The following is an 18104-nucleotide window of genomic DNA, read 5'->3' as shown; positions in this document are numbered from 1 at the left end:
TTATCCATTCGTATACCTATGTATTTGGTTATATAATAGTGAAATTTGTTTTTATATATATATATATATATATATATATATATATATATATAATATATATATAAATTTTGCACCTATCTTTCAAAAAAAAAATTTCAGCGAGATGTATATGCGCGCTGCCATTAGGATCCGTGTCACTTCCGGTCCCGCGGCACCTATCACCGCTCACTTGGAGGTTTAAAAAGCCCGCCCTATCACAGCTCAGTCACGCCATTCACCACAGCGACACCGCTATCCGCAAGCGTGCAGTATTCACTTTCTCAACCTGGTCAGGTAAGTGTTTTCCCTCCAGTGACTCCTGCAATAACCATGGTTGGCTTATACTTTTTAACATAATGTATTCACCATTTTGCCTCTTTCTCATCACAGATCCCTCACCTGCTGTGCACAGCATTTCACACCTGATTATCTGTCTTCTTTGTGTTCAGCATGTTTGACAGTGTATACATGAGGAAGGTCATAGACTGAAACGTCGATTTTATTGATATCCACTATACCAATTAAAGGGATCTTTTTTTCACTACAATATTGAGTGCCGGATTCTTCTTTCTATATGAATACAGAGTTGGACCCTATCTGAGAACCAATCATAACCCCAGGAGTGCCGTACACCTATATATTTGAAATCACTGGGAATGGCACAGACATCACTGGGGAGAGCACAGACATCACTGTGGGGAAGGCACAGAAATCACTGGGGGGAGCACGGACATCACTGGGGGGAGGCACAGACATCACTGGGGGGTACAGACATCACTGGGGAGAACACAGACATCACTGGGGGGGAAGGCACAGATATCACTGGGGGGAGCACGGACATCACTGGGGGGAGGCACAGACATCACTGGGGGGCTGCACACAGCACTTGCGGAGCCCTGACATCACTGGGGGGGACACAAACCTGAGGGGGATACACAACATTGGGGGGAACAGCACTGAGGGTTGCATGCAACTCTGAGGGGGGGTGGTACACAGAACTAGGGGGGCGGCCACAAAGCACTGGACGGGGAACACAGCAGCAGAGGGCAGGCGCTGGACACAGAGCAGCGCCAGACTCACAGCACCGGAGGGCAGAGGGCGGGCACACCACCAGAGGGCGGGCACACACCACTGGAAGCTATGAAGCTGCTGTGGGATGGAATCACAGAGCGCTAAACCTGCCCACAAAATAACTCCTAAGCAAGCTGGCACTGGACAGTAGGAGAACCCACTAGTATGCACAAGCAGAGCATGTGGGGATTTAAAGGGCTGGTGGACTGCAAGACAGCAGTGGCGGCTTGAACACTGCTGCCCCCCGCAATCTGCCCAGGGGCTACAGAAAAGGTCATGGTGGGCCGCATGCTTCCCGCGGGCCTGAGGTTCCCCACCTCTGAGGTAAACACTGCTTACTTTTCAGATTAAATATATATAATTAATAGTGTATGGCTTCAGGATGTGATTTATAGATTAAGAGGAACAAAGCTACTTGTAACGTGTGTCCAATCGACCTGTATAAGCAAAGACCCTTATTCCAGCGATGTGTCACTTACTTGGCTGCTTGCTGAAGTTTTGATAAAAATCAGTCTTCTCTGCTTAAGATCTATCAGTTCTCAAAATCCTGTTGTGTATAACCCCACCTACACCACTGATTGGCAGCTGTGTACAATGAGTATATAAATGGATAGCGGCCAATCAGGGGTGGGGTGGGGTTATACAGAGCTGATGGAGAGCGAGAATACATGGCAGCAGGTTTACTAGTTCTCCAGTGATAATCCCCTAGCGGTAATACAGTGTTTTATCAAAACTATAGCTAGCAGCCCAGTATGTGACACATCATTGGAATCAGAGTCACTATCTTTATATTATTCTGATGTTTAATTATGAGGTAAACACTTAGTGACTGAACCCCATTCATTCAGGAAAACCCCAGCATAGGTATCATACATGTTACTTGCGCTTCATCGACTCTGAGATAAGCCAAATTTGTGAGACTTTTCAAAGTTTGTGTGACCTTTTTTTGGCATAAAAGTTTGATGAATTGGGACCAGAGTGTCTTAATAACTTCCACATATCTAGGTGTCACGGGTGACAGACAGTCATGTGGTTTCTTGCCATCAATGGTCATAGCGTCCGTACAGAATGTTTTCCTGCTGGATTAATCTGTCTCCCTTTTGGACCCAGCAGGAGCTCGCCTTCCACCCAGCTGTTGATTATCAGTATTCCCTTAGTGTTTAAATTCCCATTCCTTCCTTTGGATTGTGCTGGTGATATTTTCCGTTCCTTCGAACCGTGGTTGCAAGAAGTTGGCTTGTACTCCTCTGTGGTGCTGTTGCTGAAAGTGTGACGCCCTGGGCAAGCCAGGGGTCACAGGTCACAACACAACACGCACCCCACAGTCCCTACAGGTACACCGAGGTCAGAACACAAATCCTTGTTGCCTTCCTCCAGGAGCTGGTGTCCACACCAGGGGGTGGGCCAGGCGGTTGGCTCCACCCACCGAGGAGTTCACAGCCCTGGAGGCGGGAAAACCAGGCAGATGAGTGTTAGAGTTGAGAGTAGAAGGAAGTGGTAAAGGAGCAAGTGACAGGGTGGAAGTAGAAAGTGAAGAAAGTGACAGCAAGAAGCCTGAAGTTAGTCCGGGTGTGTGTCCCGGACTGAGACAGCAAGGTTGGCAGACGGCGGTGACCGTCTGCAGGAGAGGCTGCTCGGAGGTTGCCGAAAGGACCGTGGACGGGTGGTGACCCGGCGGTACCGGAGCGGTATACAAAGAACAGTCAGCACCAGGGCAGGGGCCTTTCGGATCCCGGCAAGGCTAGGAGTCGCCATAATTTGCCAAATCCGTCAGTAAAGGGGACGACTGTCTCCCAACAACCAAGTCCCGTTTGAAGGCAACAGTCCGACCGTTAAGGGGAGACACCGCCAAGGCACCAGTTTCCCAGGGCCAGCGCCTGCGGGCAAGAGAGGGGCTCCTCCGGCTCATATCCAAGCTGGGGAGCGGGTTACCAGTGGGAATCCATCGCTACTAACAGACTACACATAGGTGCAGGGAAGAGACAGTCGCCGTCAACTGCAGGGAACAACAGCACCGCAACCGTCCGAGGGACCCGTCCAACCAGCCGTTTGTTTACCGAGAACTGTGTCGTGTTTACTGGCTGAGTGAGTACCTCCGTGCCGTGCGGCACAGCACTGCCCCTGCGCCCCTGCACCTCCACAGGCCCCATAACCCGCCTGTCCACCATCCTCCAACCCCATCACTGGGCCCCGGGACCACCAATCCCCTACCCACGGAGGGGCAATTCAACAACTGGCTGCTCCATCCCACCACTCCCGGGATCCCCAGCCAGAGCAGCAGTGGTGTCCACACAATCACCACAACCGTGGGTGGCGTCACGGACAATAAACAATCCCCACAACCAAACCCCTTTCACTCACGGGCGAGGAGCGCCGCTAGAGTCCCCGGGATCCGGCCCATCGCTCAAGCCACTGAGCAGCAGCAGGGCGCGGCAGCAGCGGCAGCCGGACCCGAGCAGTGGGAGAGCGCGGCGTCCCCTCCTCCGCCCGCGACAAAAGCCCTGCTGAACTCATTCCTGAGTCATCTAATGATAAGTAGTTCATGCATTTCCTCGTGTCCTGCTTGTGTCTTCTATAGTTGTTTAGTGGGAATGATAAAGAGCTCATCCCATCTGTTCCCTATTTAGGGCCCAGCATTAGGGATACCTAGGGTCAGGTATCCGGCTTGGCGCATAGGTGCAAAACCTATTTTGGGTGATGAGGGACCCCAGGGACCAGCAGTAGGTTTAGTCAGGGGTCACCATCTTCCTAGACGCAGGGTTTCCCTTCCATTCCCTTCGGCCGTGCGCTTGGTACTTCCTCGTACCTAGCGTGACACTAGGATGCAGTGTGATTCAATTCTCCCCTCACTATTTTTGTGTGAAATGCCTACAGGTCTGCGCCAACTCCAGAGGTTCTGAGGCAAAATCATCACATCTAAACAACAGAAAGACAGGCATGAATAATATACATTTACAAGCATTTATTAACAAAACAACAAGTTTTGAAATGCAATTATATACAATGTGATATACTTCAATACTGACTCTTCAATATTCACTGCTCCTCACTCCCATAATACCGTCTACCTCTCAGCACTGAAGCCGGCATCGAGGGGTGGGTAGAATTGTGTGTGGGGAGCAGTGAATATTCATCCTCTTTAATAGCAGGCACACATGATCACCCAGCCATCAACTTAATGCTGCAGCTGGGTGATCACGTGTGTCTGCTTTTAGAGAATGAATATTCACTACTCCCCAAGTCCATAATCCCAGGTGTGGGGAGCAGTGAATAGTTCGGAAGCTGATGTACGCGTGTAACTGCAGGTGCATTGCAGTGACGTCACGCGATGTGCCGCTTACACGATTTTATTCACTTGCCATCATCAAAGACGACACCGTAAACAGAGGGATAGTGAGTATAATCATTTTTTTTAATGTCTGCAGCGTGATGTGGGACATATATACCAGGATGACGGCAGAAACAGACACATCATTGGTGCAACCTGCAGCCCAAGAAGTAAGGGGGCCCATTTTCACCTGTAAATACCAAGATGGGGATCATATATACAAGGATAAAAGATATATTCCAGAATGGGCCCAGGATGGGGATCATATACACCAGGATGAGCCCAGGATGAAGGCCATATATACCATGATGATTGCCATATATACCAGGATGGGGATCATATATACCAGGATAGGGATCATATATACCAGGATGAGCCCAGGATGAGGGCCATATATACCAGGATGCGAGCCATATACACCATATATGCCAAGATAGGACAAACATAGGGAACATATTTACCAGGAAGAACAACATATACTCCAGAATGATCGAAACATATAACTAAAAGAGGCCCAGGATGGGGAACATTAGTACAGAATTGGGGGATATTACCCCCATAACAGTGTTAGCAGCAGATTCCCCCCCCCCCCATAACAGGTCATCATGACTACATTTTTTGCTACAATATTTTTCCCTATTTTCCTCCTCTAAAACCTAGGTGCGTCTTATGGTCATATTAATACAGTAAGTTTAAAAAGAAAGAAAATGGTGCTTTCCCTGACCAATTCTTAGTGGAGCAATTGATTTTTGGATACAACCCTTTGACTCACGGTACATCAGGATGCCTTCTCCCATGTGACTCATCTGACAACAGGACCGGATTAATGATAAAAACATCTGCCAAATTCTGAATGCAAGAGTGGCTCCTCTGCTGTGTGGGTTTTCTCATGGTCGACAAGAATTGATTTACCAGTTAAACATTTCAATTATTCATAACATGAAAAAGGTTCCTTTCCTGTGCGGCTTCTTAAGATATTTAATGAGATCCGATTTCTGAGAATAATATTTTCCACATTTATAACATAAAAATGGGTTATCTCCTGTGTGAACCTTTCCATGGTCAACAAGAGATGATTTCCTAGTAAAACATTTACCACATTCCAGGCATGAAAATGGCTTCTCCCCGGTGTGAGATCTTTGATGCGTAACAAGATGTGATTTTCGAATAAAACATTTCCCACATTCTGAACATGAAAATGGCCTCTCCCCTGTGTGAGATTGTTAAAAATAGGATTTGACGTAAAATATGCTTAGCCAGTATATTAACGATTGAATAGAAATAGGTGCAAAATCATATGTGGGTTTATTCAGTAAAGGTTAAAATCATTGCAGAAAAATAATGTTTTGGCTTTAGTTAGTTAAGAGAGAAAAAGATAAGAAGATAGAGAAAAAGAGTCCATTTATCTTACATAGCTGTGATGTTATGATAAGCCGTCTTCTCTCTGGTTCATCTGGTTGAGAATGGTCCCATTCTAACCTCTTTGAAGTATGGTCTGCTTAAATACAATTCAAACTCCTCCCTCTGATTCTCCTTGTGTCTTTACATGGTTTTGGAACATTATTTCAAGAACTCACTATCATTTTTAGCTATGGCATTATGTCAGTCTCACGTGATCCAAAATCTGCAGAGTAAAGGTCGCTTTACACACTGCGATATCGGTCCCGATATCGCTAGTGTGTGTACCCGCCCCCATCTGTTGTGCGACACGGGCAAATCGCTGCCCGTGCCGCACAACATCGCCCAGACCCGTCACACATACTTACCTGCCCGGCGACGTCGCTGTGACCGGCAAACCGCCTCCTTTTTAAGTGGGCGGTCCGTGCGGCGTCACAGCGACGTCACTGAGCGGCCGCCTAATAGCAGCGGAGGGGCGGAGCTGAGCGGGACGTAAAATCCCGCCCACCTCCTTCCTTCCGCATAGCGGCCGGGAGGCAGGTAAGGAGAGCTTCCTCGTTCCTGCGGTGTCACACGGAGCGATGTGTGCTGCCGCAGGAACGAGGAACAACCTCATTACTGCTGCAATAACGATTTTTGAGAATGGACCCCCATGTCACCGATGAGCGATTTTACATGTTTTTGCAACGATGCAAAATCGCTCATCGGTGTCACACGCAACGGCATCGCTAATGCGGCCGGATGTGTGTCACTAATTCCGTGGCCCCAACGAGTTCGCATTAGCGATGTCGTAGCGTGTAAAGCCCCCTTAAGTCTCATGCGCAGTACAGACTTCTAAAACCAAACACTTTACCCTTAACCATAGAATGTATAGAACTCTTTGAAGCTTGCTGACCTTTGACCTTAGTGTAACACTGAGAAAGACTTCAATGCTAATTTCAGATCATCGCCTAGAAACCAGATGAATATAGCACTGAGCTGTCAACTTTGATGTACCTTGTCAGATGGTTTGGTCAGTGAAATCTCCAACTTTCAAACACACGTCTAAGACCAGTCCATTACTATACACCCATTTTATGAATGAATGTAATTAAGTTTATGAATCAAATCTCCATAAACTCACTATTTTACAATCCCCCCTTTTGAAGATTTGATGAATCACTCATTCGTGTCATCATTCGTATCACATACATTCTTGTTGAAGATTCTAGACCAATATCTGACTGGATAAACCAATCTGAAACTTTATGTCAAAAAGTCATCTTACGATTTAACATTCCTCTAAGAATGTTATCTTCCTGTTTCATTTCTATTTTTATATTCTTATATATCTTCTGAATTGTACACATCACAAAAACTTGATAAAAAATACACATCAAAACTAATAAAAATATGATTATGATGGGATTAAATAAAACATTTCCAACCGCTGTCTGAAATGATGACTGAGACCAGCAATGTACTGACTTCCCAAAACTTTTCCAAGTTCTACCTGACATTCCGTTCCATTCGTGTTCAATATCATTTAATTCACCTTGCTCATGCCTGAATATAATTTCTGCATCCTTTAACTGTTTCGTTAATAAATCTAACAAACCCTTATCTTTTTTTATTTCACTTGTCCACATATCCCAAGGGAAATCATTTATTTGTGATAAATTGAATTGTATGGGAAATGCCGTTAGATTTCTCTTTCCTATAGAAGTGATATTAAAATTTCCTTCCTTCTTTGAAAGAGATCTCACATTTCCTTCTATACAATACAAACCCATAGGTAGATTTTCCTTATGTACACAAGTAGAATAGAAAGCAGAAACCATTTCTGTCTCAGACATGACCTGGAAACAAATCTTATTTGGACTTACTGGAGTCACCAGATCATGTAGTGTCTGTACAGTCTCTATTCTGGCATGACAAGAGGAACGATTATGAAAACATGAATGATAGATTACCTTATCTTGTCCAGGTAGACACATCACTTTAGAAACAAAATGTAAACATGAAGAAATGTCTAATTGTTCAGTGTTCACTCCATCAAATGCAAAATCTGTGTACTGCAGTTGATAGAACACCTGTTGTGTTTTACTCACAGGTATACCCAAAACTGTCACAGGAACAATAGTTCCCTCTCTTCTGATCACTGGGATTAGCGATGTGCCAACACAAATGTTTCGTTCACATCCCAACCACTTATTTACCCACAAATCCGTATGATTCAATGCAAAATCATACTCTACAGGTAAATTTCGCAGTATTCCCAGTGGAGTAATTCCACTCTGTAAAGCCTGAGCAATCATTTTCAGATTGGTGGAATACTCGATCTGAATCTCCAGGCACGCTTTAGCTACTTGTGTTTCGTGTGTGCTTTCCACGAGAGCTAATGTAGCATCCTGTAGATGTGACACGGAAGACCCTAGTACAGCAGCTGTATTCATAACCATCTTTTCAAGAAGTTGATTCAAACTCTTCTGAATCTTTACACCTTTTCCTCCAATAAAACCAATATTATCCAAATCTGACTTAAGTGTCTGTGTATTCATGGCATTAGTCAGACTTCCCACTGTCCCAATTCCTCCCAGAATTCCTTCTAACACTTCTCTCTTACTTCTAGTCTGAGTTGTTCTTCTCCCAAACCATTGTTCTATCCCCATCTCCATGTTTATGAGATGTGATTGACACTGAGGAAACCTGGTAGAGATTTTCCAATGCGACATATTGAAAGTCCATAACATTGTCATAACTTCTCCATCCCTTAATAAAGACTTAGACTGAAACTGATTGATTTGGAGAGGAGTAGATGGCATAAACCTTGTGTTTGTGCATGCATTATCTGCTGCTGACCAAATATTCACACTAACGTCTTTACATTGTCTGTAATGAGTCCTTGTTACAACGCAACACTGGTAAATTCCAGAGTCCCTGGAAGATGGATTTTCTATGGAAAAAATTAAGTTATCATCCATCCATCTGATATTACCAATCTGACCTCTGTGAATGACATTAGTTGGACTATTTAAAAAACTTCCCAAAAATGATGAATTTTTGGTCCATGTCAACAGAGACTCAGAAGGCAATGTCAACCTTGTGTTACATTTTAACATTATAGGGGATGTATTTTCTTTATTATGGACTGTCTGTGGTGAAACCCTTATTTCTGGAACTACCATATAGTGTTGGTAACGGTAAACACTACAGATACCTGAACTTGTACAGGTTCCCGTGTTATCTGGAAATTCCATGTTTTGACCCAATCTTTATCTCCTTCTGTAATGGAGAGTAATGAAGGATCCAAAATTTTCCCAAAAACCTGTGTTTTTAACAAAATTTCTGTTTTGGATCTTCCAAACTTTCCCCTAGCAATCATATCATTTGTAATATCACCGGACCATACAGCAGGTTCATCACCTCTGATCTCTATGTTCCAGTATAGTACATCAGTAGGAGAACATTCCCATGTACCTGTCTTATTATTATGTACATATTCTCCTTGTAATTGTGTGAATCTAGTTTTAGGTCCTGCAATAGCATCTAATGTTATATTTGTGTTGTGTATAAAATGCAATTCAATGCAACATTTTGTTCCATATCCCATGCAGTTATTTCCTGTTATCTCCACAGAATCATCCATGATGTTCTCTTTTAGTAAGTTCAGTGTTACTGATCCTCTTGGTCTTCGTGAATGTTGAATCTCTCTGGTCCGCTCATTCACATCATTGGTGATTGTTCCTTGTAACATGTCTTCCTTGTAGATAATGATTGAAATAAGACAAAGCAGCAGGAAAGTAGTTCCCATCACATAGAAGCTTTTCTTGAGCTTGGGAAAATGTTCTTTTTCCGGAAGGCTTGATGTCATCTTTCCGTCAAAGTCTTTAGGTTTCTTATTCCAGTTCTTATCGGAATCCATTTCTTTCTGTAAAGAAATGCAGTATCATTATTTTGTTACAAACAATTTGCACTGGTCAATGTGGACCCACACTTTCTGTTGTCTGCGGGTATTTTTACCACATTGGATTCTCGTTACACGAGAATCATGACTTGTCCCATAGTCTCAAAGACTTCACTTCAATTACACTCCCATGGACTACTCTTGCGAAAGGTTTTGATCATCACTAGAGCACCTTTCTTGAATTTGGACTCATAGGGTGGCTCCATGTTTTGCATTCTTGATGCCGCATATGGCAGAATTGCTTTCAGGTTCTCCTGTAGTGTTCTCAACCATTGGGACCTTGAGATGGCATCTTTTTGCGGAGTGGATAAAAATGGCTCATGTGGAAACCACAATGGCATTTTTCTTCCTGTCATCAACTCAAAATGAGTGAATTGAGTTGTAGAGGAGATTGAACCTCTTATACTCATTAGTATGAAGGGTACCTTATCAACCCAGGTGTTACCTTTATCCAAAAGCATCTTTGCAATTCTGGATTTGATTGTCCTATTCATTCTTTCCACAATTGCCGCAGATTGTGGATGATAGGGGACATGAAATTGTTGTCGTGCCCCTAGAATAGCACAAGCAGTTTGCATGATTTTACCTGTGAAATGGCTTCCTCGATCAGAGGTAATCATCCTTGGGATCCCCCAAGTACAAAAGACATGTTGTACCAATTCCCTTGCTGTGGACAAATCATCATCTTTCCTAACAGGTCAAATTTCTACCCATTTTGAGAACACATCTACCACAATCAATGCATACCTGAGACCATGTTTACCTGAGGGTAAAGGACCAATGTAGTCTATTTGTAATATAGACCATGGACCATCTGCAGGTGCGATTTGTAGACGTGGTGGCTTCTGTTCTTTAGGTCTTGGATTTATTTGGGCACGAATGAGACATGATAGTACAACACTTTGAACTGTTTCGTTTATTTTTTCCCAATAAAATTTCTCTTTGAGAATGACTAACAATTTTTGTTGGCCCAAGTGACCTAAGCTCTCGTGGTTATATCGAGTGAATTCTACCTGTAGATGTTTTGGTACAACGGGACGCAATTCTCCATTTGAATTGTGACACAAAACCCCATTTTCACAGATAAAAGGAGGTTTTGGATCATCCTGAGAAGTAACAAGAGAAGGATCTTTCATCTGTTCTTCTGCAAATGAAGGTATGTATGTATCTGCTCTTTGAACCGCTGAAATCTCAGAAGGTTCAGAGTCAAACACTTCTTTTCCAGTCCGGGCAGCTTCTTTGGCTAAAGCATCTGCGGTTGCATTTCCTACAGATAACTCATCAGATTTTTTATGTGCAGCGACTTTCACTATAGCAAACCTATTTGGGGCCCTAGATGCTATTTCAAAAATTGTTTTTAAAGTGTCACTGTGCACCAAGGTCTTGTTGGAAGAATCCACATAACCTCTTCTCTCCAAGATAGGCAGATAATCGATTAGGGACCTGACAACATAGGAGCTATCCCTGTAAATTACCATTGGAACCTGGTCATCAGCTTCATTCAGCTGTAGGACCATTCTTACCGCTTCTAGCTCTGCCCATTGAGCTGAGAAATGACTTGGTAATTTGTGCTTTACCACTTGTCCTCTTTTGGAATAGAAAATTCCATATCCTGTGTAAAAGTGTCCCTCTTGAAAAATCTAGAACCGTCTACAAACACAGGTTCATCTGTGTCTTCCGACTGACGTCTGAAGAGAGATGGACTTGGTTCTTGGAACGTTTGTAGGCAATCATGGGTTTGTACTTCATATTGCATCAATTGAGGAAGAACATATTTGGCCTTATAATCTACTGTACCTCAATTTGATTTTGAGACAATGAGAGTAACCAATGGGCAAATCTCTGATGTGACACACCTGGAATATTTTTCTCAAAGAGGAGCTTTAGTGTGGAATGTGGCGTTTGGAGAATAATTCGATTGAACCCAATTACCGTATTTTTCGGACTATAAGATGCACCTTAGATATAAAGAAGAAAACGGCACTTCCTTCGTATGTATTTTCAAAAGATGCCGGGGTGCACTTCAGGTTCCAAAGCCATAATACAAGAAGTAACAAGGCACTCCCAGGGTGTGATGAAAAAGTATATTTATTGTGCTTGAAGAGAACGTTTTCGGCCCAAATTGGACCTTCCTCAGTAGCACTAAGCATAAAAATAAAATACAGTAATAAATAACATAAATACATAAGATGTATATAACACTGAGGGCAAACAAAATAGTTTCAAATAAATGACAGTGTACATTATAATATTCAAATTCATATTCTTTGACAGGAAAAGTCTCATACATATATTCATTTCATATATGTGACAATATATACATCATTCTGTAATAAACAGATTCATATTGACTCAGAGAATTTTTGAAAATAAAATGAAGAAAAGGGGAGTAAAAGAAAAGAAAAAGAAGAAGAACCATAGAGAAAAGAAAAAGAAGAAAAAGAAGAAAATGTTGGTTTGTACAGGGTTAATGGAGGGAGGGAGGAAGATCTGTAGTAAAATGTCTATATGGGTGGATGAGAATGGTAACAGGGAGAGACCAGTGGATAGCATATGTGTATAGCCATCAGGGGTGTAGGATGTGATAGTATGATTATAGAGTAAGGTGGATTAGTATGGATGTGAGCGCTGTGTGTGGGAGAATGTTTATAGGAATTGTAAGTATTGTGTAATGAAAGTGGAAGACTAGATATGAGTATTGTGAAGGAGAGGGAAAGGATTTAATGGATGATCTGTAAAGAAGTAAATAACCGTCAGAAGAGAAGGCTGAGAGGAAACCGAAGCATGACATGAATCAAACGTGAAAACGCCGAGGTGCTTACCAAATGTGAGGAGGAATGTAGCATCGACTGCAGGCGCGGAATCCACTTTCTCTTCAAGCACAATAAATATACTTTTTCATCACAACCTGGGAGTGCCTTGTTACTTCTTATAAGATGCACCTGACCATATGACGCACCGTGGTTTTAGAGCAGGAAAATAGAAAAATAACATTTTAAGCAAAAAATGGAGTCATGACACACTGGGGTGAGGATCTGCTGCTGACACTTTTATGGGGGTAATATCCCCAAATTCTCTACTAAGATACCCCATCCTGGTAATGATCCTCCTGCCTTGTATATACAGTATATACCCCCATCCTGCTCATATACCCCCATCCTGCTCATATACCCCCATCCTGCTCATAATATACCCCCATTTTGCTCATAATATACCCCCATTCTGCTCATAATATACCCCCATTCTGCTCATAATATACCCCCATTCTGTTCATAATATACCCCATCCTGCTCATAATATACCCACATCCTGCTCATACCCACATCCTGCTATACACCCCCATGCTGGTATACGGCCCGCATCCTGTGGCACATAAAAAAAATAAACGTTCATACTCATCTTACCTCACCTCACTCCCTGCAGCATCGCTCCTCCCCCCGCCTGTGTCAGCGGCAGCGCCGCTGAGTGGAGCCGTCCCCGTTAAACAGCAGGCCCACATGATCACCCCTGGCAACTACAGCCTGGAGTGATCATGTGCGGCTGTATTCACTGCCCCCCGTGCACCATCATCAGTGCGGGGTGCAGTGAATCAGTACACTCACCTGTCACCGTTCCCCTGCAGTACCACGATCTCCTCCTGGCTGCCGGCGGCCGCTGAGTGGAGCCGTCCCCATTCCCCTGCAGCACCGCGATGTCCTCCTGGTTGCGAGCGGCTGCATGTGGACACGTGCGCACAGCGATGACGTCATCGCTGTGCGCACCGCTAGTCTCCACTCAGCGGCCACCGCACAGACAGGAGGACATCGCGGTGCTGCAGGGGAACGGGGACGGCTCCACTCAGCAGCCGCCGGCAGCCAGGAGGAGATCGCAGTACTGCAGGGGAACGGTGACAGGTGAGTGTACTGATTCACTGCATCCGGCGCTGATGATGATGCACGGGGGGCAGTGAATACAACCGGACATGATCACTCCAGGCTGTAGTTGCCAGGGGTGATCACGTGGGCCTGCTGTTTATCCCTCGCCCATCCACCCGCCCACCTGTCAGCGCTGAGAGACGATGGGCGGGAGGATGGGCGTGCATATTAAATGAGCAGGTCCACGTGGTCACGGCAGGCGCTGCTACAGCCTGCTCATGCCCCCGATAACCCGCTCCACCGCAGCACCCTCATTCCACGCAGCCCTACATTCAGACCATAAGACGCACCCCCACTTTCCCCCAACATTTGGGGGGAAAAAAGTGCGTCTTATGGTCCGAAAAATACGGTATATGTTCTGTTATTTTTATTGCGAAATACACTCCCACCAGGTGTCTTGCGCGCACCTTGAACCCCCTCTCAACAGGTGAGAGAAGCTTAGAGAAGTAACCAAAGATTCTCTATTCCCCCCCTTGCAGCTGCAGCAAAACCACAGAGATTCTTGTCTCTGAAGTGTGTGCTTGGAGCGCAAAAGGTGCATTCTTTTCCACCATAGTTAACGCAGGTGAGTGTTGTAGATCATGTTTCAATTGTGTGAAGGCTTTTTCCTGTTCGACACTCCAGGGACCAAAATAATCATCATTATCACCTTTTAAAAGATCATACATAGGTCTGGATTTGTCAGCAAAATTTTCAATGAAATCCCTTGAATAATTTACAAGTCCTAAAAAATGTCTTAGTGCCTTGTGTGATGTTGGAATTGGAAGGGATGCTATTGCCTCTATTCTGTCCTGTAGGGGTAGCCTTTTAGCTGGACTTAGCAGAACTCCTAAAAATCTGACCTCAGTCTGCATCAGTTTGACCTTTTTGGTATTCAGTTTCAATCCTGCATCATGCAGAAGCTCAAACAACTCTGCCAATAGAGAAATATGCAATTCCTCATCCTCTGTACATAGCAACATATCGGCCACATATTGCAATATACATTCCAGATGAGAAAATTTTGACAAAAGTTTTGCTAGAGCCTGATGAAAAATGCTTGGCGACATATGCGCCCCCTGAGGTAGCCTACAGAACATGTATTGTTGATCCAGATGGTTGAACGCAAGCTTATATTGACAACTTTTCTCAATCGGTATACTGAAAAAAACATTATTGATATCCAATACTGAGAAATACTTTGCCTTTGCATTCAATCTTGACATCATGTTATGTGTATCAGCTACAATCGGTGCAACATTGGGAGTAAATTTATTGAACATCCGTAAGTCCAATATCATCCGATAGCTACCATCGCTTTTCAGTACACACCACAATGGATTGTTACAAACAGAATTTGCCTTACGTATGACACCTTGATCCAACAATTCCTGAATAATTTTAGACATCGGAGCAATTGACTCTGGGGGCAACTTATACTGACGCTGTGGAGGCGCATCCCGCCCTTCCACTTTCACCACTAAATCCTTCATAGTTCCTACTTGATTTCTGTACTGAGCCCATAGAGAAGGAAACCGTTGTACTATCTCAGTCAATACTTCATTACCACCAGTTTCAGGCCACAAATGATCAGAGGACACTACATCGTTCAAACAACCGTTAGAGTCTTTCCAAATTGTTTTGTTACCCAAATCAATAATCCAGCCATGCTTTTCCATAAAATCAGTGGCAATTATGTTCTCAGTATCCCGACAACACCAGATATCCATTTTTGTTTCCACAGAACCAGGTATTTCCAGAAAAACATCCTGAGCTAAAGTTACCGTTGTTGCATTTTTGCCACTGAAACCAACAATTGCACATACAGGGGAATCTGGCTTTAAATGTAGATCAACATTTGTTATGCTCAATTGCGCACCTGTATCAAGGAGAAACATTACTTCCTGGCCGTTAAGATGTACCTTTAAAAATGGTCGACCACAGCTATCCATTGAAACTCGAGTGACAAATTCCAGTGGATGAAGTCTGGGGACTGGCTTTGCTAGTCAGGAAGATGGAGAAGGAAGAAGAACAGCAGGTGTCTTGTTCCTTGCATCCAACTCCTTTATGGTCATTTCCCTAATTTGTTTGGTCAGTGGTGCATATGGTGATTGGTTATTCCTGTAGTCAGTATGAGTGGGTGTGTATGAAGGAGGAGGCGCTGAAGATGGGGGAGGTGCGCTTGATGTAATTGGCATCAGTCCATTCTCTTTACCCAGCTTTTCCTCAGCTCCCGCCCTTAGGAATTTCTTACATTCCCACTTAAGATGGCCAGGAAGGCTGCAGAAGAAGCAATGAATGTTGCTTTTTTTGCTTGCCCCCCCTGAACCCTTGTTGTTAGAATTCAGTATGGGTCTCTTGTTCTTATTATTTTGTTTTTTCTGTGATACTGTTTTGTCATCATTTGTCTCCTTTATCATGGCTATTTTTGACTTTACCTGATTTTGCTTCATTTGTCTCCGTATTCTATCAATAAATGTCGTGGCCTCCTGTAGATTGTCCATCCTAGAAGCGATTTCGAATGAAGCAGGGTCAAAATTTTTAATTTTTTTAACAAAAGCTTTAACCATGGAAGTCGGTTCTTGTTCAGATCCGATTTCCATTATCATTCGGTAAGCTTGTTCGAATTTGACCAAAAAAACAAAAGGATTCTCTTGTATGTGTGTTTTAAGATTTTCTAAAATTTCAACAGTTGGGGTACATTCTCCTGTTGTGAATAGAATTAACTGTTTCAGCCTATCTTCCTTTGTATCATGGATCAGGTCATTGTGTTCATTTGTCCTAGGTGTGGCTTGTAACCTTTTTGTCATATGAGAGGGAAGCCATACCCTAAATATTTTATTCCTTTGATCATCCGTAAGATTGTATTCATCTGCGTTCGATTCAAAAATGTCCGCATTATGGAAGGCGTCCATTTTATCATCATATTTGGGTATGTCTTTTATGATTTTTATTAATTGGTCATGGATTTTAATATTAAGACAGGCTGCTTTTTCATGTAATTTCTTTTTACGTATTTCTTCCTCATTCAGACCCTCATCCACAGTTGTGTTCAACTGTTCAGGAACATCTGAACCTGAGGCAGGTGATGCTGAGGCATCCCTTTGTTGTTGTCATGTATTGGCAGACACATGTTTTATATCTTTACGTAATTTTGATATTAAGTCTGCTCTAGTTTCCAATTGATCTTCCAAATTTTCAATATGTTCAGCCAATATTGAACAATTTGGACAATCTGTTGTTTCTGCATCTGCTATGTGTGTGTCCGTTGCATTGGATATGTCTGTAACCATGCAGATGGTGTGTGTTGGCTGTGCCCCACCCACCATGGAGTTATAAGTATAAACCATGCCTAATACATTCTGTATATTTTTCTGCAATTTTTTCACAGTAAAGATCTTCTTATCTATCTTAGTATTCTCAATTTCACATTGCCGGCACAGATTTGACCATAATTGAGCATCACTATGCTTATGATCAAATGTATACTCCACATTACTTTTCTTAGAAATATCATGAATAAAATCCATTTTCTCACCTATATGTAGATGTAGATGCGTTTGTCCTGGAATGGGTCCAACCGTCTGTGGATTGATGGTCTTTGTGTCCTGGAAGGATTCTCCTGGGGATTTCCTGGATTGATGGTCCTGGATGGATCCTCAGATGTCCATCAGGGCACGACTCATACGACCTTCTTGCGGTGGAATTACGTCAATTCTTGTCACTCTTCTAAGGTTCCCTTTGATTTAGACGCAGTGTGGGTCTTTTCCTACAGTCTTTTGAACAAACACGTTACTCCTCCTCACTGCCCCCCCCCCCCCCCCTCTTTGGACAAAAGGCCAGGGAAGTGTAACGGAAGAAAAGTCCCGTAAACAAAAAAACAGCAAGAACTAACGTGAAAGTGAAAATTCACCACGCATGCCAAAACGGGAAAGACACCTGTGCCTCTCAATCAATCAGGCTGAAGCTCGCCAAATGTGGAAAAATTAGGATTGGCATATATACTTAGCCAGTATATAATGATTGTTTAGAGAGAAAATTAGGTGCAAAACATATGGGTTTATTTAGAGTTAAAAATCATTACAGAAAAAGAATGCTTGGCTTAATTAAAATTGAGTAATAAGAAGAAAAAGAAAGAATCCATTTATCTTACATAGCTGTGATGTCACGGCAATCTTCCATCAGTCTTTGGTTGAGAATGGTGGGGGCATTCTGAACCCAAAGAATATGACCCAGCTTATATACTATTTTGCTACAGCGCTACTCACTCCACTGACTAAACATGGTTCTGCAGTGTCTTCGGAACCCAATATACACCTCATTCCCATTCTTGGTTTTGCATGATGTAACCATCGAATATGAGTTCTAAGTTGTATGTATATGTCATGCGCAGCACTTGTTTACCAGAACAAGGGTAGTTAACCTTTAACCTAATGTAATGTACAGTTAG

General features: G+C 43.3%; 1 protein-coding gene across 1 annotated transcript; it reads right to left on the bottom strand.

The window, feature by feature from the left end:
• Nucleotides 1-6439: 6439 nt before the first annotated feature.
• Nucleotides 6440-17388, bottom strand: LOC142265841 (uncharacterized). Its single transcript, XM_075332284.1, has 2 exons — nt 17193-17388; nt 6440-9725 (listed from the first exon to the last, which is right to left on the bottom strand). Exon 2 carries the CDS (start codon nt 9052-9054, stop codon nt 7066-7068), a length of 1989 nt encoding a protein of 662 aa, XP_075188399.1. The 5' UTR covers nt 9055-9725; nt 17193-17388; the 3' UTR covers nt 6440-7065.
• Between the last annotated feature and the right edge of the window lie 716 nt (nt 17389-18104).

The sequence above is a fragment of the Anomaloglossus baeobatrachus genome, unplaced genomic scaffold (assembly GCF_048569485.1).
Source record: "Anomaloglossus baeobatrachus isolate aAnoBae1 unplaced genomic scaffold, aAnoBae1.hap1 Scaffold_2781, whole genome shotgun sequence".
Classification (NCBI taxonomy): Eukaryota; Metazoa; Chordata; class Amphibia; order Anura; family Aromobatidae; genus Anomaloglossus; species Anomaloglossus baeobatrachus.
Note: the sequence above shows the minus strand (reverse complement) of the source record. Positions and strands in the feature narration are given on the sequence as shown.